We start from the raw sequence: 22,413 nt of genomic DNA, 5'->3' as shown, positions 1-22,413 counted from the left end.
TTGGTTGTCAAACTTGTGAGATAATAATGAAAGAAAAACAACCCTTGTCACACGAAGTTCCGTGCTTTCAGATGCTTGATTTCGAGACCTCAAAATCTAATTCTGAGGTCTCAAAATCAAATTCGTGGAAAATTACTTCTTTCTCGAAAACTATGTTACTTCAGAGGGAGCCGTTTCTCACAAAGTTTTATACTTTCAACCTCTCCCCATTACTCGTACCAAGTAAGGTTTTATGCTAATACTTATTTTGAGTAATTACCAAAAGTGTCCACTGCCTTTAAATAAAGACAATACAGTGCATACAAAACTCTTTCAATAAAAAGGAAATGTTTTGTGTGGTATTCTTTAGTGCATGAAAAGCGGGATTGTGAGAAGAAATGGTTTTTATTTGCACAAAATAATGCTTTTTAAACACTAGACAATCTCTCAAGAACTTTTCTTTTTTAATGTTGCGATTATTTTAATGTTGTGATAAAATCATGAATCAAGACGATCTTATGTAAGTTTTTATATTAGTTACTTTATTCAATTACAATACATATAGGCCTATCAGGATGCAGTTCTGGAAAAGGCCTCTGCTCAGAGAAAAAAATTTACCTGAGAAAGTTTTCATGCAAAGCTCATGACTACTATCCCACCACTGTTTTATAATGTATGATAGATGATGAGGTCAGCAAGAAATAAAAACATTCATTTGAAAAACAAACCTTTGTAGATGCTCGTCTTGTTTTTGTTGTTCAGTTATTTTATATCAAGTAGTTTTGATCAATTTAAAGTAGCAACATTTTAGAAATTCATTTTTTCACAAAAAATTCTCATTCAAGAAGAAATTTACTTCTCCGAGGCACATAAATAGAATTCTAAAATATACAAGTACACACACTCTGGAGTATTCGACTGCTTTCAGCAGACATATTATTAAATACTTTAAAAGCTAAATTTGTATTCATTTTTAGAGCTATTATATAAAATGACATTAAATCTATTTCACACAAAGAGTTTTTGTTGAATGTCCTGATGGAGGGAATGATGAAATATGCAAAACAAATCATGTTAAAAAAATATCTTAGAAGAATGGATTTTTCCAAAATTTGCGACAGAGAAAATATGAAGATATTTTGAAGAAGGTACTGAAGAAGGTATGATGAAGGTACTAATGTTTTTCATACAACCTAAGTATTATACTTGTAACATGAAAGGTATATTCTCCTGATGATTATCATGTACTTGCATAGCTCTATCAATAAATTTATAATAGCTACATGTAGGGTTGTTATTTCAATGGAAAAATGTAATAGGTGTTGCACTTACGCCAAATGTTTTCCAATACGAGGCATACATGAACATCACAATCACTGATTCTGTTGATGTCAGGTCACTGTTCACGTTGCTATCTTTACATGCATTTTAATTCCCAAAATGGCAGACCATGGGCAGATGGTACAAGGGGTCTATGTAAAACAAGCCATTTAGATCCAAAGATTTCCAGGTTGAATATAAATGCCGTTCTATTGTATTGTGAGGACCAAACATCAATCAGCCATCAGAGGCATTTGAGCCCAGCAGAACGGATCCTTTGTCACATTAAAAGCAGTAAAATCACACTGGGCCAGCCCTAGCATCACACATCTTACAGTTGATAAAGAACATCTCAACTAAAAAATGTCATAACCACTGGTACATTCCGGCTTCACAGTTTAATTCCTTCACAACACTAACATATCTGTCCTCTCCCTTCACAGCTAGAAAATTTGAAAAAGTATCGGACTCTCTTTTCATGTTTTCAAGGTTCTCTTCACTATTTTGAAATACCTGACTGAATGGTAGTGTGGGTTCATGACTGCTGAAGTTTCCACCAAAGTCTCCACTCTGAGATTCCTGTAGAAGCTGACATATGTTGAAGACATTGTGTGGAAGAAGTGGACCAGTCACTTCAAGACTGTAGGATTCTTTGAGGGTGTTACCAACAGCCTGCTTCATCACATTCGGTCTCCACTAAAAACAAAAACAGAATTCATTCAAAAATGCATTAATTTGATCAGCCCAATTCATAAAACCCTTCCTCCATACAAAAAAATTCAGTGGCTTGAATTGATAATGATTGAATATAGAACAATACAGCTTGGTATGAGGCCACATGCCTGCTAATTCTATCTAGATATTATCAAGCCTGTATCCTTCGTGTTTGAAAGGGCACCAATGCATTTTCTCCTTGGTAAAGGGCACCCTATGAGGAAATTGAAAATTTCTACTGGAGCATTTCAAGAGCACCAAGGCAATGACCAGGGGGCATAGAGGCAATCGCCTTTGTTGCCTCTGTTAAGTAGCAGACTTGAGATTTGAGAGCCAAGTTAGTGCGTGCAATAAGTCTGGGTGGACAGTTCCATGCCAAAGTTACAAGCAAGTAGGGACTGATAAATGTGATAGACTTAATGAAGCAACTTCCAATTAAAAAATGTATATCCAAACTTGACATGGAGTATGGTTGTTTATAATAACAGAATTTCACAAACACTAAGACATGATATGTACCTTATGGCTGTTTAGTGTTGACCCTTGGAATGCAACTGGAGCTAGTATAGTTGGTGGAACTCCTGCTGTAGAACCAGTGGTAGCTACTGTTGTCTTTGTGTTTAGTAGGAAGTTGTACAGTGCTTGGGTATCCGAAGACTGGATGAGAACTGTAGACTGGGGCCGGTTGTCTACTTTCATTAAATTATCACGTTGGCTGGTGATACTTATTAAGGAAAACAAATTGAACCTACAACTATACACACACAAAATCATAAATATCAAAACATTGTGGAAAGGGCTTTATCCTGTAGCACTGTTCACTGAATAACAACACAAAAAGTTGCACACTTATAAACGCAATGCAAAACTTGTACATTTAATCTGTAATGATAGATTAGGGAACTGTACTATTGGCCTTGTTGTCAGGTTATTTTTTATTAAAGCTGCCGGTTGCATGAATGATTATGATATTGAAAGGATACAAGTTGACTTTACTTGGTTCCAGCGTGGGGAAACTCTGCTTATCAAGACCCATGCTTTGAAGCCAAGACGAAGCTGCACCGTCATCTTGACTTATTTCCAGCTCATCATCATCTACATCTTGGTCTTCATCATCTGCTTTCGGCAGCTTATCTAAAGCTGTATCACTGCAAAGGAAAATTAGCACAAATAGTGAGAAAATAGGCATTTCATCATGGTTAAACACAACCATCCACTTTGACTTTGGGACCCTCAAACTGTAAAACATGTTCAAAAACTGGGACAAATCCAAAGAAATCCAAACAGCAGGTTTTGTGAGAAACATACTTTCTAAACTAAACTAGCAGCCCTTACAAGATAGGAAAATGTACTCCCACCTATTATAAAGCAAAGTCTCATCATCATTCTCACTGACCAGTACCTGACACCAATGTTGCAGGCATTCTCCAATAATAATACTTATCCTTATCAAATATCATATGCCTCAACATCTACAAGTATAATTTGTTTCCGTGTATTAAAGACTGGAACCGGTTACCAGAATATGCAAATCATTCGACAACCATCACAAGGTAGAAAACAGAATCTTCACCATTCGACCCCTCTGCTTGAGCCTGGCATTAATACTAAGTTGTGAGTCCTATCCATATTAATTTGTGCAGAAGCAGAAAATTTGAAAATACCCCAATTTTGTGGTGTCAAGTTTTTCTCCTTCCACAGAAGAAGACTGTTTGTCTGTATCTTTGTATTCATCCTCAAGGTCTTGAACTGTAGACTTCTCTTGTTGGGCATCCATCTTCAGCAGTGGCATACTGAATTCAATACCTGCAGTAGACATATGTTAACAAAAACAGCAATTTGGAGTTGAACAAATTAGAATTGACTAGAGTGGGACTTGAATCTGCAACCTATGGATTAACATGCCGGTGCTCTACCAACTAAGCAATCTAGCCCTTATGTTAACGGTCTCTCTACTTCGTGAATGTGTTTGTACATGAGTGCCCCTCGGAAGCCATTCAACCTTTAACTGCCAAGTGCCATATAGCCCTCGCAATACGCCCAGCGTACTCCACGTGCCTATCCTGGGTGTCATTTTGGGTGTCAAAATCGTATACCAACATGCACAAAAGAGAGTTGACGCCCAAAATAATGCGCATTGTTCGGAGGCGCGTTCTGTATTGTGTAAGAATAGCTCCCCCTTGCATAACGCGGTACGCTGAGGTCACGCGCACGTTTTTATGCACAGAGAAAAGCTATTGTCCAATGATCTAGCTGCCTCCTTTTGGAGAGTGTGATGCATATGCAATGGGTCTATAGCCAGGAATCATACTCATGTTTACCATACCACAGGGAAGTGGTAGGAGAGGGATCACCTTAAAGCAATGCTTATTTTCACCTTTCATGAATGAGCAAAAAAACAAAAACGGTTATTTTGAAAGTGCCACTCTTGCTCCATATTTACCTTCTTCTTTGAAAGCTTCTCTCAATCCTTTAGTAGTAGGAGTAAACAGAGCATGAAGGTGTTTGATTCCACCTACTCCTGCTGCCCTGAATAGTACTGTATACTGATGGGCTAACAGGTAGAAATAAGGGCAGTCACCAGACCTCAATAGATAGAACACTGAACGCAAACTCTCAGACCTTCATAAAAGGACAAATTTATTAGTGTTAGTGGAATTGCATGTGCCGTTATCTGTGAAAACACAGTGGGGTATTTTAGAGGGATATGATCTTGAGGAAGTGTGATGCTGTTGCTAGGGCGCAAGTTATCTATAATGACTCAAATGTAATAATGTGGGATACTTTTTCCATAGTTCTGAGAACCTGAAAGTGTTTTAAGAGTACATGTGACTGTGAGAAACTGCTACTTGGACTTACCAGCTTGCCATCAGTTCTTTCTGTATTGATTCATCACTCGCTGCAAAGGAATTGCTGACAAAAAATAAAATAAAATAAACACATTACATTGATGGTTTTATAAGATAATAAAAAATATAAAAAATCATGATGAGTAGTTTTACACTCTGTGCTATATTCAGTCAGTTTAACTCACGTGGTGACTTTTGAACGCAACACAATTCTCGGGAACAGTTTCATCCATGGTAAATGAGGATGGCTCCACATCATGACAGACTGCTGAAGTCTAGCTTTCCATTGACTGTGTGCTTCCCTGACATTCTGAAACCAAGACACATTCAACAAAACAAACATGTTCAACATCCATGTGATGGAACATAATGGTAGCAAAACTAAATTTACATGTACACACTCTCTTTAGATCAAGATAAACATTTAAGATCTTTAAATATATTTGAAGGCATGAACACAACCCGCACACTTAAATTTTTTGACCTGGTAAATCAAGGACTCTTTGTTCTTCCAATGTTTGGACTTTTTCTAGACATACACATTGGTTTTGCACGCTAAGTATAAAATAGGTGTAGATAAATTCAACCCAATGTAAGTCTATGAGAACTTTAGTTCCCTCTTTGGTTGTCATACCACCCAGATTCGTCAGTAACAACGTGTAGGCCTAGACACACAAATATGAAGACCCCAAAAGCAAATGCCTCGCCTAAATACAAAATACCAAATATAATCATTATAAACGATGGTTTAGCAAGAGGAGCAAGTATGCGGACAAAGGATTCCATACCTCTGATTTGCTGTTCTGGTGGCCTCTCCTATCTTCACATCTGACAAAAGAACAGAGTCCTTGAGCCTCCTCAGTCGTCTTGAGGGGAGCGCTCCAACTGAAGGGGCAGGGAGAGGTAAATCGAACCCTGGATTTAATGCTCCAATCTAGTGGCAAGAATTCAGATGTCTGAAAAGTAATGGAGATTGCAATATGATAAAACATTATTCAAAAGTAAAAAACAGTCACTGTACAGATGCAAGCTTAATACTTGAGAGGTATTGGAGTCCATTGCCTTCAAGTCCCTTGGTTCCCCCCAAAACTGAACTATTTTGTGCCAACTTATGCTAAAATATTTTGGGTCTCCATCCTACAAGCTTGCTTCTTGGCGACCTCCACAACTTGATCATTATCATTTAAACCTACTATATTATATTGTCAAAGCTAACTGATTGAATGAAAAATTCACTAAACTAAACTGAACAATACAGTAGTCTAGTTCAATTTCTGTTGTGAAATCAAAGGCGATTTCTTATTAGATATCAGGGTACTCACACATAGATTGGATTCAGTTTGTTCATCGGTGTTGGATTTCTCATTGCGCTTTTCTGTCTCAACGGAACTGTCAACTCTCAATGCTTCCTGGTACTCTGCTGTGTCTTGTTTATGTGTTTCTTCTGAGAAAACCGACTAAAAATACACAAAAAACAACATTCATAAATACCTCAGACAGTTTCGCTATTCCTATTGGTGGAGAGTGGTCACGTGGGTGTGTATAAACCTTTGTTTATGACCAGTAAAAAGTGATGAAACATGGGCGTGACACGTTAGCTTGCACCTGTGATTATAGGACAGTTTCTTCATTCCTATTGGTCGAGAGCAACGGCTGGGACATTTGGGCCACATCACGCGATACGTGCGATCGCACAACATTCCCTTATATTAGAAGGAGTTGTTTACCCGATGGTGGCGGAGGGCCTTACCATTTCATAGCTGGAGGGGTGTTGTGTTGAAAGAAATCATTGAACAATTATAACTTTTGCATTTATTTAATTTTTTGACACAATGTGTTGATGTTTATTTTACCAATAAGGTATTTATGAATGGGAATCAAAGTGTGTTGAATCGGTTTTCAACTAGTGGTTTAAACCCGCCGAGGCCTGGTTCTTGATAATTTAACTTGACTTCGTCTCGGTAAAATAATCAAGAACCTGGCCTCGTTGGGATTAAACCACTAGTTGAAAACCTCTTCACCACATATTGATTCCCTTATTTATGGACATGAATAGTAGGCCTGGGCGACTAGTGAAATTTACTACTCAAATAGTAGCGACTTTGACACTAGTCTTGACTAAATTTTAATTCTCAAGATGCATTATGGCAATGTTTGTCGCAGGCGCAATTTAGTAATCAAGCTAAAAGGATTGAAGGATTGAAGGATTGTGTTACTGATTTCTGATTGTGCTTTGAAAGTAAATTATGTTGTCGCGAATAGCTGTAAGCGACACAATAGGTTCACCAAACAGGTAGTTCCGACAATTATTTTAGTCGTTGCGATTATTATTTTAGTAGTCCTGGCGGCATGATTGATCGAGTTGTTGAAAAATGGTAATCGCGACTTATCTAATCAGTCAATAGTCGCGACTACGACACTAGTCGCACTAGTCGCCCAGGCCTAATGAAAAGTAACAAAAGTATAGAAGTTAACATGATTTACACATTTGAGGTTACTTGAGAATATGTCACTTTAATTAATAACCTTACGGAAATACACCAAAGCAAGTCAAACTCAACTGACTATGCTTGCGATGTGGTTAGTCATACTACATTGGAGTACACAGAGAAGATGTTTAGTTTGCCAGAGCATACTAATTTGTTCATGGAGTCTAGAGTTTCCTGGTTCCAAGCATCCAGTTCAGTTTTAGTTTCAAATGTTTTGCTTCATGACTAAATAATGATTTTGATATTTGAAAGAAATAATATCAAACCTTAGTATTCTCGGAGTCTAAAGCCTGAAACAAACTGACGCCTTCTGTACCACTCTCCTCCTCTCTTGAGTCCCCTCTCTTCAAGCCAGGCTCACTTTCTTGCTCAATAACCTTTTCATCATCGATGCTTTTTTGTGAGACTCTGCGCCGTGCTGGAGGTGCACCATCCTGACCAAACGGGTTCCTCCTCTTTCCATGCCTATTGTTTCTTTCGTCCTCACTGCTTGAGAATCTGTTCCTTGGTACTGTTTTGTTTTTAAGAGCTTGGAAGCTATCCACACTGCTGGCCCGTTGTTTCTTCAGACGTACTTTCATAATATCAGAAGGTTTCTTCCAAGCAGGAGAGTTGGCAACATTGGTTTGGTCGGCCATAGTGATAACAAACTACACAAACATCAAATAAAAACTGGAGGGTTATGATATTAACAACACTTTCACAATGCTGCCACCTGGATATTTGTGTAGTTGCGATAATCATAACTAGGCACTAATCATAACCCTCCATCATCTACCACCGTCGAAAAGATGTGCAGGGTTATGATCATCGCAACTACTGGAGGTGAGCGTTGAGCATGGAAACAAAATTACAACACAATTCCCTGCTAATGTGCTATTTTTATTTGTACCACTCGGTTATCTGGTGGGCATGGCGGGGTGGGTTAACAAAATTGTTAGTGCACAGTCTGAACCTGCTTGCTATGCCTATTTCATGTTAGTTGCGATAATGGTAACCCTCTTTCCTCCTGGTCTTCTCCGACCAACGCCAACGGGAGGATGGATGGAGGGTTACGATTATTGCAACTAATGACATCAAAAAAATGTAATGTGTCCCAGAGAGCGGGGTTCAGTTTTTGCCAACATCCGGCTCAATCAATCGCTTATTAAGTGGATTTTTTAATTTTTTAATGCCAGTATTCCAAACTCGCCCCAGCAAAGTCGCCCACTACAAAGTTGCCCCTAACAAAGTCGCCACTCAATTATGAAGTCGCCCCCTCTCAAAAGTCGCCCCTCACAGTCACACTGACTCACTCACAGTCTAGTCACAAACTACACATTACACAGTCACCGATTTCAGTTGGTTTCACAAACAAAGTTTTGTTTTATATCAAATTAAATAAATGAATAAGCTGAGTGAGTGTTTTTGTCAGAAAACAGAAGGAAGGGGTTCACTGAAAGCTTAACTCTGTAAATATAAAACATAGCAGTTTAATTCTGATATCTCCATACGTACAGTGGATCCCGTACAGTCACCGTGGTCGTCAAGTGGTTGGACTGCAAGACTTGCAATCACAAGGTTGTGGGTTCGAATCCCCCAGCTAACTGCTGACTTCGTCGTCCCTCTACGGTAGTTAACGAATCACAATTTCTTGATGTGTGTTGTGTAGCCCGGCGGTAGAGTAGACGTTATTTAAAATAAATAAACCTATGTTTGTGAAAGAAATTGGCTATTGCCAGCTTGGTGTTTATATATCCCTTAATATCATTCAAACAAACACACATTCAAACAAGCAAACTTCAATCAAATGTGAAAGTTTACCTGATAATTCGGTGTGGAGATTTTGCTTTTTACTGGTCAAATATCGCGGCTGTCTGAATGTCTGGTGTCCAGACTCTGTTCAGTTTAACTCGTACACAAAGCTTGTAAACAACAGCACATGTTTTGCTTAACAAAATATAAGGAAAAACTAATTCACAATCGGTGAACAATATTAACAAACTAGTTGTAGATTTAATGTATTATGAAGTAATCAGTATTTATAGACAAAAAATTGCTTTAAATATAAACTATATTAAAAACATTAATTATAACTCATATCTTTATGGAGTTATTTGTATTTGTATGAATCAAGTTAGATACTTCACCTCCCGCGATTACCCATTTAAAAGTGGATGAGTCTCATTTGTCACGTGGTAGATTGAAACCAATCAATATGTTCAATTTCCATGAGAACTTTCAGCGCAGTTTTCCGAATTACGTCGTCGTCGTCTACGTCCTGCGCCTAGCCTATAGCCGGCCTGTGTAGTTTTTGAATGCTTGTTGAATATTCATTAAAGTCTTTATTTGTGACTTCCAATTTATACTCATTAAATACATAAAGACTTAGTTAAAATATCAATTATTAACATAATATATCATGTACTAGAACACGCGCAAAGTGAAGAGGATTTCATTCAATTCAAGTGAATGTTTTTGTGTTGTTTTATTTTATTTTGGTGGGCCGGCCAAACACATGCCAAGAATTTAGAAAGTAAAAAACGTGAAGTTACCGGTGAAATTATTCTAAATCTTTAACTGAATAACTTAAATTAGCCTAACGCTACCCAAAACTATGCGCTCCTGAGTAGCACTCCACTGTCTGTAATTTAATTAAGCCCATTTTTGCATTTTTTTAATTTAGGAAACTAACTGCACTAGACTTGTCCTTCTTTCACCAGTTTTCCTTTTTGTCTGTTTTCAAAGTTCAAGCGTCATGTAATGACATTTTGAAAAACAACTGGTAAGAGGCTACCAATCATTGATACTACTGTTTTAAAACCCTTTATTTATCAATATTAGATTGCTCAAAATGTCAATTATTTAAAGTAAACCTCATTTTTGTGTAAACTAAAGGCAAGGCCGTTGTCAGATGCAATTGTGTCAGCCATGCAATACTGTCCGATCCGGACACTTTTGCATATGCAATCGTGTCCGGGCTATGCAAAAACCGTCCAGTGGACATGTTCATGATGACTGTACAACATGTATGTGCGCGCGTAAGCATAGCGTGCATGTATTATGATTGCAGCGAATACACCACGGCCGAACATCTCCCATGGCATTCATGACATTGTAAAAAAAAAATGGCGAACGTGTTCCGTCGACCAAGGGCGTTTAATTTACTGCAGGGACGGTTTTGCACGATGGCGGACACAACTACATGCAAATACGTCCGGACGGACACAATTGCATTATGCAGCAGCGTCCGGTGGACACGATTGCATATGCCAAACTGTCCGGCGGACATTATTGCATATGCAATAATGTCCTCCGGACAGTATTGCATAGAGGACATAATTGCATGCGACACCGGCCAAACTGTTTTGTCAAAGTAATTTTCATTAGTAGAAAGTTTTGAAAGTGCAATAAGGTCCAAGCTTGCCAATAAAATCCAAGGCCCCTTTTTTAGCTACACCAAAAGAGAAAAAATACAATAATGATTCTGCTGAACAAAATGACAAATAATTAAGTCAATGGAATGTTGTAAATGAAATGGACTGAAGCCTTTTATGTTTCCAACCAAAGGTCAGTGCAGAATTGTTAATGGACTTTGGACTTAAAGTTTTACAAGAGTAACACTATTTTCTATGACTGACATTTATTATTAAACAGTCACACTTAAAGCCATTGGACCCTTTCGGTAAACAGTGTTGTCCAAGGCCCACACTTTGTGTATCACAACTTCTATATCAAATAACAAACCTGTGAAAATTTAGGCTCAATCGGTCATCGGAGTCGGGAGAAAACAACGGAAAACCCACCCTTGTTTCCGCGCGTTTCGCCGTGTCATGACATGTGTTTCAAATAAATCCGTAATTCTCGTTAACGAGAATTTATATTGTTTTGCTGTTTTCTCACAAATTAAAGCATTTCATGGAATAATATTTCAAGAGAAGTCTTTCACCATTGTAAACCCTGTAAGTTATTTGTAAATCTGTGAATTTTTTTTTTTTTTTTTCTGAACCGAAAGGGTCCAATGGCTTTAAACAGTAATTTTTTAAAAGAATAGACGTATGCTGATAAATACAGGATTTGTAATAAGCGTGTAGACTCCCTAAGTTTGAGGGGAATCAAATCTCATATGGGAGATTTTTCATAATATTTATCACAACAAAATTAGGACACTTTGCAAATGTCTAATCATTTTAAAAGTTCATTGTGCTTTTATCTTTTTAAAATATTTTGTAAGAAAAATCAGAACATAACAGTGCCTGACCTGGAATTATACAGAGGCCATGACCTTGGTGCACTTCAAAGGTTTCCCATAGACTTTAAGATTGTTTTAATGGAAGTGCCCTTGAATTAAAATTAAAATGGGCCGTGCACTCCCTCTCAAAATTGAAATTCCAGGCCAGCAAAACAAAAATTGTGTGTGTTGCTAATAAATAAACAAACGAACAATATAACTTTCAGCTTCTAAATACTGAAAGCAGGTTGAATTTAGATAAAAATTTTATTTTTGTTTTAGTTTAAAAGTTATAACTCATAACGCCTTTTACCCAGCAAACATTTGTTTACTCTTGAGACCTCCTTAAAAACTTATAAATTAATTTTGTTGTTGTTTACAGTTTTTTTCTTTTTTTCTTTCTTTACAGAGATGAAGAATGTCTGTTATGAAGCGCTAAATCTTGTTTAAACTCTCTCTCTCTCTCTCTCTCTCTCTCTCCCCCCCCCCCCCCCCCCTCTCTCTCTCCTCTCTCTCTCTCTCTCTCTCTCTCTTATTGAGTCTTTACTCACAGGTAAGTAATTTCTTGTTCATATGATTGTTCAGTATCATCAATGTATCCTGGGTTTGAAACCCCAAATGTGTCTTCATTTTCACTGTTGCTAATGCTTTCATGGTCGCCATTATAACCCTCGGTTTGTGTTTCATCAAGCGACCACTCTTGACTAGGGGCAAAATAGACTGGATTCATAATCCCAGATTCCTCACCATTCTCATCATTATCAGAGATGGGTTCAGATTCTGAGATGATACTTCTTATTTGTTTGCCATCAAAAGATGTAATTTCTTTGCAAGCAGAAATACTTTGGAGTTCATCATGTTTGACTGATGGACAATTATCATTCATGGTGAAATGAGGGGCCATAATGGTATTAAAACTATTTTGATTTTCCTGATCTGTTTTTTCATATTCATTGTTTTTGTCGATATTATCTTTAAAACATGATCCAATTCCTGAATTAGCAATAGGAAAATCATCTTCTGTGTACACTTGGACAGCGCTTTCAGTCCCATTATAATAATCCTTGACAGCATTGCATTCATCTAATTGTCTTTTAAGGTTATCGTCTTCACATGTGCGTTGGTGTTGATTCCTCTCACAAATACTTTCACTCTCCACTCCCTCTATCCTTTGGTTTTGAATTGTCCCACTCCCACCCATGCTCTCGATTTCATGATAGCTCTTATTTTCTAACTCACATTCTTCCCTCATAAAAAATATGGGATTAACTCTTCCTCCATCGTCAAGATGAAGTTTATTATGGCCGAATTCGAGTTCCTCCACTTTCTCAACTTCTGCTTCAATGGCGCGTTGTTGTTGTTTCTTCTTTACTTGCTGGAGGAAGTAGATAACTAGTGCTAACGATGCACCTGCCATCATCATGGACCCGGCGGAATAAAAGGAGTAGTCATAGCTTCCAAGAGCATCGTAAAACCAACCTATATAAAATAATATCATAAATTATCATGCAAATAATTTGGGTGGGGTCATAAATGGGGAAAAGCTGACGTTTAGTGACACCATGGAGAAGGAAATACAGGCACTAATACAAATTAGAAAAAGAGAACAATAAAAACAGAATGTCATTAACTGCCTCTGTTCGTACTAACCTGCTAATGCACCACCAGTGATTTCACCAACACCCCAAGCAAACAGAAGCAGCGCTGTCACGGTAGTAATTTGCGATGGTTTTGCTGCAACGATTCGAGGGAGCAGCATAATGGTCACAGAGGCGGCACCGCTGGATAGCCCATGAATCACTGCCACAAATGCCAAAATGCCGAAAACTGTCATTAGTGGAGTTATGAAAGTTGCTGCAGCACATATTGTTAGGGCGACAGAGTAGCCGACTTCAGGCCGGAGAAACCCCTTATCCACAATCCAGCCGATGTTAAGTCTACCTATGGAGCTCCCACCGCCCATAAGGGTCAACAGCAATGCAGACTGGGTTGATTTGATACCGACAGACTCAGCACGAGATACTAGATGGTACGTAGTTGATGCCCACCCGAAGCCATGCGCCAGAGCCACAAAGAGCATCAAGACAAAACTAGGGTTGCGAAGAAGTTTGGAAGACTTAATTATGAAACGATTTACTTCACGGGATTTTTCCTTTACGACGGGGAAAACGAATTCAGAGGAAATTATCGGACGGATAGAGTCTTCTTGCTCTCGGATCTGATCATTGTTTGGATTTTCGATGGCTGTTAGGATGAATGGGCTCCAATAATTGTTCTCAATAATGGGGAAATCTCCTTCTGAAGATTCAGAGTCCATGCTTTCAATCCCGCTCCTATCAGTATTAGTATCATCCATCGTTGTCATTGATACAACACCCGAGTCAGCCTCAAATATTGACCCATCAACAAGATTTGTACTCGGTCTGTGTGGGTAAAGTGTGAAATTTTCCCGTCCAAAAACTGATGGATTACAAAACGAAACTCCTCTTTCAAATGTCTTTGCGTTCTCGAAATCCTTGACAGTGCCCTCACTGTTTGGAGCTGCTACTTCGTTCAGTACATCTTCAAGTTTCTTACCAGACTGGCGCGTTTTCTTAGGGGTTGTTTTATGCTTTTTGGATTGAAGTGGCCGAAAGAGGGCACCTGCAGGAATTGCATGAAGTGAGATTGCTGATACAATCATGAGGGATCCCCTCCATCCGTACTGATCGATGAGATAGGTGTAAAGTGGTGGGAATACTAACTGGCCGATACTGACTCCAGCTGATGCTATGCCAAATGCAACGGTCAAACGCTTATTGAAATACTGGCCCAGAACTGCGAAGGTAGAGTTGATGCACATGCTCATCCCAAATGCTGTGCAGAATAAAACAAAATAGGATCACCATTACATACAGTATAAACACATGGGAGCTAGGTTGTTCCTTTATACCCTACTTTGAAAATTCCACATTTATGATCGCATGTATATATACTCAGCGAAATAAAAAATCGAAAATTCTATTGATATTTTTTTTTAGCCAAAACACTGTTTATGCAAATCAATTATAGCAAGATTGTGAAAATTATTGTAAGACGTGGATCAAGATGAATTTTTTTCAATAGTCTAAATTTAATTGCACTCACCTGTGAAAACTCCCAGAGTTATAATTAAGAAAAGAATATCAGTCGATTGCGAGGCTATCAGCATCCCGAGCGATGCCACGAAGCCGCCAAACATCGCTGCCGGACGGGGACCATACCTCGTACACATTGACCCGGCTAACGGACCTTGATTGGAAAAAGAAGAATGAACGGTTTAACCTTACATGCATTTAGCTCTTGAATTCTTTGTTTCTTTCTTTCTTTGTTGGGGTGTTTGTTGTAGGTTTTTTGTCTTTTTTCTTTTTTTAATTGTGTTTCAACTTTCTTTTGCGTCACCAAAATCCACCCAACACATCCCAATCTAACCAATGGAAAGTAATGATTTACATAAAGCCTAAAAATGTGGGAAAACCTCACATAAATTAGATTGTAGTACGAAGGAAAGAAATTAAGAGTTTTATTGGAAGATTCTTAGCACCACGAATGACATTGAATTATGACTCCTATAATAAACAACACAAATTCTACAAACTATTCTTCAAAACTCTTTGAAAGTGATAGTTAAATAAAAAACAATCGAGTATACAAAAAGCACTGACTAAAACAAATCTAGTGTTTATTCCAAAATATACTTACTCAAAACACCGAGCATGAACGAACAAATCGAGATGACGAGACTTGTTTCTGCAGCACTGCCGTCGAAATGCTCCATCCAAACAAACACATACACAGACACCGAAGCAATGAATCCAAGCACCGTAAATTGCAAGATAAATCCGCCTAGAAGGACAACCCAAGCCCAGCCCGAGTCTATTTTCTTTCGGTTAGTCTTCGGGTCCGCAGACTTGCAATCTTCCCTCTTTTTATTTCTTTCAATTGTATCGGCCATTTTCTTTGCATCATCCGTTTCTGACCCACTCGCACAGTTTTCTGATTCTTTCATTGTCTTATTCTCTTTTGAAAATAATCCTAATTGTTTGATAACAGGCTGCAAGAAAACTAAGTTTGAATGTTCATTGCTCGAGTCAGATGTTCATTGTTTGAGCCAGAAATTGATAATGGCAATAATATTGTGTATGAGGCCTGGGGAAGCATTGTATCAAGAAGTTCAACGTCAAAACAATATTGAGCCAGAATTTTCTGGTTCCAACTAAGTATTTTGTATTTAGTAATTCTGTTTGATGAAAACTGCAGTAGCTTAACCATTGAAAGTTCGAGTTGGATATTAGGTTTTCTTTTTGATAAGACTCGTTGAATGTATTTGGATATGTGGCGTAAGCTTGATGTCATTACCAGACTAAAAATTGTACTCTGCCCCTCCATAAAGTCACAGCAAATAGAACTCTCGTTAAAACCAGTTTGAACTGGTGTATCATCAATGAGACTGTCCTCCAAATAACTTATAGGAATATAGCTGTTTGGAAATTACTATCACCAAGTCACCAGCCGCACAAAACTCTTATCTGGCTAATTTCGAGTGGTATTATGCGAGGTTAACAAAGGGTTGAATGTGCCATAAATGTCATTGGACTTTGCAACGACAATATTTACATATTTGCTGTGAAAGTTCTCGATACTGATCTATTTATGGCTCAAATGCTTACACAATCCATGGATAGAGTAACAACATGTTTTTACACATAAATCCCTAAATAACATTTGCGTGTGTTGTTTAAAAAGTCGACATTTTTTTATTGAGATTAATATTTATTTATCCTGAAACGAAATGACTGTAGGCCCCTACCACATAAGTAAAACATAAAACTTTAAAAACACTGTTATTTAATATTCATTATCTACGATGCTATTATGAAACAACACATTTACTATTTTCAGGCACATCGATCATGTTTACAACTTTCAAAATGTCTAAATGGGAAGCCTGGGCGCTGAAGACTCAACATAAAAACGTCAGGCAACAAACTGCATACTATTTCAAAAATAAAGTTAAGTAAGCATTTCTTTTGATACAAACAACCCATCACACAATGCACTATGCAGATAATCGAAACTAACAGCAGATTTAAGATATTATTGGTTTTAAGGACCGTGAATGTAAATAAGAGTTGAGACAATCGGTAAATATTATTGACTGAAAGTAATCGCTAAATGATACAATTTTATGCCATAAATTGTACATAATGTTCGCGTCTATCGCAGGTCTGGAACTAAAGTTTGCAAGTGAAGTTAAATGTGTTCTCTTTCGTGTCTGTAATTTACCCTAAACTAATCCTAAGTTAAGTTTGCGTTATTATAGTAGCGTTCTGTTCTTTTGGAAAATCCGAAGAGTACATGGGGTTATCAATGCCTGAATCCTCACTTAGTTCAGAATCTGATTTTGTTGAAGATTGTGACAGATCTTTTCCATAAAAGCTTAAGCCTTGTGAGCAATTAGACTCTTTGGTAGGCAGTGTGTTGTCAGTATTATTTTCAATTTCAAGTTTAGGTTTATGAGTCGAGTGTATGGTATCATCACTCTGCGCACAATTGTTATCATTGTGACAACTTCTGTCTTCAACAAAATCATATTCTGAACCTATTTCAATGGTCACATCTTTAACACACATAGTTAAGTTGGTACTGTCTAGTTCGTCAGACTCATCTTGACTGTAAGAACAAACTATTTCAACTTCTCTCACTTTCTCTTCAGGCACTATCTTGCCAAGGTAACTTTTCAGATTTGTACATTCATTATCTTCGCTCGTTTTTTTACGCTCAGACAAAATTGTTCCACTTTTTTCATATCCATACTGTACATTTCCCAAAGCCAAATGTTCTGTGGTGAAGAAACTTGGATTACCAACACCTCCATCCTCGAAACTCGCTTTGGTATCTTCATCTTCGGCATCCATCGTGTTCAATCCAGCTTCGACAAAGTCGACGTTGTCATCTTTTGCTGGTGAGTGACGTCTTTTTTCAATCGCTCTTTGCAAGAAGTATAAAACAAGTGTCAGCAATGATGCGATGGCCATTGCTGTTCCAGCGGCATAAAATGAGTAGTCGTAACTTCCAAGCGAGTCATAAAAATACCCTATAATAAAAAGAAATCAAAATAAAAGCGATTACAAATGAGAGGAAAACGTGTAATGTTCTAATTGTACATACGCAGTATAACATCAAACTAAAAGTCATGGTTCTGATACTCATGCATTTCCCGTCAATTAGATAGAGATGATCATATGGCGTCGAAACCTTTATCTCAACTTACATTGTTGCAATATCGTGTGATCGATCAGAATGTTATCAAAAGTGAAATTATTCTAACTTCAAGTTTTGATAAACTTGTTGTCATTGCAGCTTATAAATTAAGTCATAAAAGGAATGTTGCTTTTTGCTTTTTTAAGTTTAAAAGAGACTGCAACAATATTTTTTATAGTTAGCAGATTTTACCAAATCAAAACTTTGCACAAACCTGCCATAAAGCCACCAGATATTTCGCCAATACCCCAAGCGAACATCACCAATGCCATGGACGCAGTGATTTCCTCTGGTTTCACGAAAATTCGAGGGAGCAGCATGATCATAACCATTGCTGCACCACAAGACATCCCTTGAAGTATATACATCACTGATAACAGCCAGTATCCTACAACAATCGGCGTAACATAAGTTGATATAGAGCAGATGAATAAAGCCCAGCAGTAACTGAATTCGACCCGAAGGAAATTCTTGTCCAGTATCCAGCCGATGTTGATCCTGCCAATTAAGCTGCCAACTCCTACAAATGTTAGAAGCAATGCAGCTGCATCGGTTCCAATCCCAACAGACTCAGCTCGTGCAACCGTGTGATATGTAGTCGAAGCCCATCCATAACCATGCAATGCAGAAATAATCATTTCAATAACAAACATGCGATTACAGAGGAGACTTGAAAGACAAAAGTATTTGTTTATGAATGTCGGAGTTTTCCTGAGATGTATCCTTACTCGACTGCAGAAAGGCACATATTTTGGTAATTGGGTGAAGGAGTCCTGTGCGGCATTCACAAACCGCTCCTCGTGTGAATGTTCTAGTTTTGCTATGATGAAGTTGTTCCAGTATCTATTCTCCATGGCAGAAAATCCTACCTCTAAACTAGAGACCAAAGAGTGTGAGTCGTCCTTATTGTCACTCGGGACATCATTTCTTGTCATGAAAACTTCATCTGTGTCTAATCCATGTGCAGCAGGTGTTTCGAGTGAGGAATTGATCTTTAAATGACCGTCGGTTCCAACTTCATCTTTCCCCTCATTGTTATTTAGATTACCAAAGTGGGTCTCCTCAAGTTTAATATTATTAGATTTAGTTGAAAGTCGTTTGTTTTTAGATGATCCTTTAACTTTTCTGGTCTTCAGTGGTCGGATGAGGGCGCCAGCAGCAACTGAGTGAAACGTCACAGCGGCTAAAATCATCATAGACCCTCTCCATCCGTATTGGTCAATAAGATAGTTATATAAAGGTGGAAACACCAGTTGCCCAGTAGCCACACCAGTTGCTGCCAAGCCAAACGCTAATTTCAGCCGTTTATTGAAGTACATCCCAAGTGAGACGAAAACCGGGTTGAAGGACAGACTTATTCCAATTCCTGTTGTAACCAAAACAAAGTTATTTCGTTTAGAAAAGTGATAATTCTATTCAACGTGTAAAAAAAAAATTGTATCAGTATGTGCAAATTAGGTCACACAAAATAATGTAACTTAAAAAAAAAAACCCAGGTGTATAACGCAAAGAGAATTAATAATGAGTTTTCTCGATACAAGTTTGAGACATAAATCGACACCAATTTTTTCAACTATACGTAATGGAGGCGTTTGGCTGATCAGTTTGTTTATCGTAAAATATAAATACGTGCACGAAATCATCACTAACCGGTAAAAATACCAAGACTAAAGATGAGGAATAGGATGTCCGTAGCTTGTGAGGAAATGAGCATCCCTGTTGTTGTCAAAACGCCGCCAATCATTGCCGTTGCACGGGAACCAAATTTGGAACAAGATGCGCCTGCCACCGGACCTGTTAAAGTCATCAAAATGCACATATTATTATTTATAGCTTACAGGAATGAAATGCAAATGGCGTAAAATAATTTCGGGCAGAAACCCGCTTATAGTAATTGGTGCCAGGCCAATAAGCAATATTGACATGATTAGATATCTCGAGAATATGCTAAATCAGTTTGATCAACACTTTTGTAAATTCTGAAAACGAAAGAAACATTTTTAGAAGAGCGGTTATTAACAGTAACTTAAAAAAAAAAAAAATGAATGAAAAATATTATCATCTCATAAAAATGCAAATGACGAGAAGTATTTCGACAGAACCCGCTTATGGTGATAAGTGCCTGGCCATGAGCAATATTGACATTGTTTGATATCTCGAGATGCTGTAATATTGATCAACACTTTTGTGATTCTGAAAACCCATTTTTTAGAAAAGCCTTAAAAATGATGCATTTTTAAGACGCAAAATAATGACATAAAGTATTATTTTTAAAGATACTCACTCATGACGCCCATTACGAAGGAACAAAGTGAAACAACGAGGCTCGTTTCGGCAGCACTTGCATCGAAGTGCTCCATCCACACATAAACGTACACAGAAACGGACGCTAGAAACCCAATTAGCAGAGCTTCTGTAAAGAAACCGCCGGCAAGAACTACCCAAGCCCAGCCCGAATCGGGAGGCTCAGGTGGCGGTTCCAGTGAAACAGACTTCAAAGATGTTTCCTTAATGTCTGGGTCGTTTTTAGTGACCATGTCTATATATTTTTAAATAAATCAACCCGTTTATTTCAAATTTGATGTATTGATCCCAGGCTGAATTAAAAGTAGAATAACTTTATAACACTGCTCCGACTACACTGCTGAAAACACTAGATGTTGTGTGTCTGGTTAGATGAGACTAAATAGGCATTAGCGAGACGTAGACCTACTTTATACTGGAACAAATTAATTTCAATCGATCTTCTTCTGTTGTTTGGGATTGTGGTATTACTTGAGATCCAGATTTGTCTGGTTCCGACTCGCACATGAGGATGCTTAGTTTGTCTAAAAGATTATTGCGTTTTATCTCTTATTTGTTATTTATTTATTGTGTGCAATATTCTCCCCTAAGCATCGGACACTTACTAAACCGGTTATCGTTTTCGTTAAGGTTTTATTTCACAATATGTACACTTGATGTTACTATAGTTGAGAGATCACTGTGCTTGTTTGGCCATGGGTTCGATGTTGACTTGGGCATTTTTATGAGTCGCAGACATAACGAGGAAGGCCGAACGATAGCAAACAAAAGGCACTTTCATAATGGATAATAGGCACAACATATCGAAGTCCTGAAATTTATGTTTACAAAACAACAACACACTTTTAATGAAACTTGGTTTGTGCTATTTTGTCTTTCATCTTTTGTAATGTAATGTAAATACTTACAAAATTTTCATTTAAAGATGCTATGTCAGATTTGGCTAATCTTTGACAATAACCAATAGTGTCCGCTGCCTTTAAGAAGCTATGTCAGATTTTTTGCCGATTTGACCCACAAATTAATTTTGATTTAACATAAACAAAAAATTCTATTTTGAAATAAAGTGCTCAAAATTAGGAAACTTTTTGAAATTTTTGTCATGTTTCCTGCCCATTAAAAGTAAAAGTTACACTTTTTTTCGTTAGGCGGGTGATACTCTTTAAAATACCATTCACTCCAAAAATTTGTTTTTGAATGTTTGGGGCAAAAATCTGAGGAAAAGTTTCCGTATGGCGCCACCACTTTTTCATTCGAAATAAAATAATATAGTATCTAATTTACCTGATTGATATATCCCTTTTTGTAAAAATGAGTGAAAAAGTGGTGGCGCCATACGGAAAGTTATCCGAAAAACAATAAGAACTTTTAACACCATATAGCTGGCTGTATGGGTACGCTCGATGTAGTTGACCCATAAATTGGAATATTGGGGAAATTGTGGTTTTCGATTGTTGATAAAGATGGAGCTATATGCTAATAACCACGGCTGTACCTTCTCCATGCTTTACATGTAGTAGTGTTGTGAATGGCGCTATTATAGCAACATTCGGATATTTACCGGATAGGTGAGTCGCACCGCTCTGAAGCCTGGGGGTTTGGAGGAGCTCTAGGAGACACACAAGCAGACAGGTTGGTTTCAGCATGGTTTCAGGAATACGACTGGCGTGGCAAGGACTTGCGTGGTGCACGCCCCGGTCACGCCTGACTGGTTTATTGCATAACCTCAGTGGTGCAATCGCATATTACAACATTCCTTCCCGTTTTATTATTTTTTGTTTAATGCGAATGTTTATTACTATTTACACAGCAAGTAAATGAACATACAAAATTCCAACTTTGCAAATCAAAAAGTAAAACTCTGCAATAAAAGGAAGCAGGAGGGATGAGTTAGATAACCTTGTACCTTATTGTTGTTTATAATCTAACCAATCTTACATCTTCGTAAATAGAAAGCCTAGACTTTATTTACATACCTGCAGACTGGCAATAAAAAAACCTTATCATATTAATACTGTTTGTTGTTTTGCCTTGAGCACGTTTCACTTCCCTGCGTGTGTGCGTTGCCGCCGCGGGCCGACCATCAGGACCCAATTTCATAGAGCTGCTAAAGCACAAAAATGTGCTCAGCAATGAAAATTTTCTTTGGTAAAAAAAACAGGATTACCAACCAAAGGAAAGCAAACATTATAATAGGCTTGCAAGAGAAGATCCCCGGATGCGCTTTAAAATGTTCATGCCCTCAAACGTTATGTATTACCTGCTT

At 37.8% G+C, this 22,413-nt stretch overlaps 2 protein-coding genes across 4 annotated transcripts; both read right to left on the bottom strand.

Annotated features, from left to right (window-relative positions):
* Positions 1–214: 214 nt before the first annotated feature.
* On the bottom strand, positions 215–21,772 carry LOC117296825 (protein downstream neighbor of Son-like). Of its 3 annotated transcripts, none has more exons than XM_033779895.1 (11): positions 21,709–21,772; positions 7,618–8,001; positions 6,185–6,319; positions 5,651–5,818; positions 5,048–5,172; positions 4,873–4,926; positions 4,457–4,635; positions 3,678–3,819; positions 2,997–3,161; positions 2,533–2,728; positions 215–1,995 (listed from the first exon to the last, which is right to left on the bottom strand). In XM_033779895.1, exons 2-11 carry the CDS (start codon positions 7,987–7,989, stop codon positions 1,666–1,668), a joined length of 1,866 nt encoding a protein of 621 aa, XP_033635786.1. In that variant the 5' UTR covers positions 7,990–8,001; positions 21,709–21,772; the 3' UTR covers positions 215–1,665. The 3 variants fall into 3 exon arrangements, with proteins under 3 accessions (XP_033635786.1, XP_033635784.1, XP_033635785.1); XM_033779893.1 differs by lacking the exon at positions 21,709–21,772 and adding an exon at positions 9,155–9,243; XM_033779894.1 differs by lacking the exon at positions 21,709–21,772 and adding an exon at positions 8,849–8,980.
* LOC117296742 (monocarboxylate transporter 5-like) lies at positions 16,485–22,192 on the bottom strand. The gene is made up of 4 exons (XM_033779786.1): positions 22,124–22,192; positions 19,494–19,637; positions 18,058–19,209; positions 16,485–17,676 (listed from the first exon to the last, which is right to left on the bottom strand). The coding sequence occupies exons 1-4, from the start codon at positions 22,152–22,154 to the stop codon at positions 16,883–16,885; spliced, it is 2,121 nt and encodes a 706-aa protein (XP_033635677.1). The 5' UTR covers positions 22,155–22,192; the 3' UTR covers positions 16,485–16,882.
* Between the last annotated feature and the right edge of the window lie 221 nt (positions 22,193–22,413).

Source organism: Asterias rubens, chromosome 11 (assembly GCF_902459465.1).
Source record: "Asterias rubens chromosome 11, eAstRub1.3, whole genome shotgun sequence".
NCBI lineage: Eukaryota > Metazoa > Echinodermata > Asteroidea > Forcipulatida > Asteriidae > Asterias > Asterias rubens.
Note: the sequence above shows the minus strand (reverse complement) of the source record. Positions and strands in the feature narration are given on the sequence as shown.

Coding starts and splice junctions, on each gene's coding strand:
- LOC117296742 (XM_033779786.1), bottom strand. CDS start 22,154: ATGATAAGGTTTTTTTATTGCCAGTCTGCAG. Junction 19,210..19,493: donor TAGTCTTGGTATTTTTACCG/GTTAGTGATGAT, acceptor TGGTTACAACAG/GAATTGGAATAAGTCTGTCC. Junction 17,677..18,057: donor ATCTGGTGGCTTTATGGCAG/GTTTGTGCAAAG, acceptor TTTTTATTATAG/GGTATTTTTATGACTCGCTT.
- LOC117296825 (XM_033779895.1), bottom strand. CDS start 7,989: ATGGCCGACCAAACCAATGTTGCCAACTCTCCTGCTTGGAAGAAACCT. Junction 3,820..4,456: donor AGAAGCTTTCAAAGAAGAAG/GTAAATATGGAG, acceptor TGTCTACTGCAG/GTATTGAATTCAGTATGCCA. Junction 3,162..3,677: donor CTTGACACCACAAAATTGGG/GTATTTTCAAAT, acceptor TTTCCTTTGCAG/TGATACAGCTTTAGATAAGC.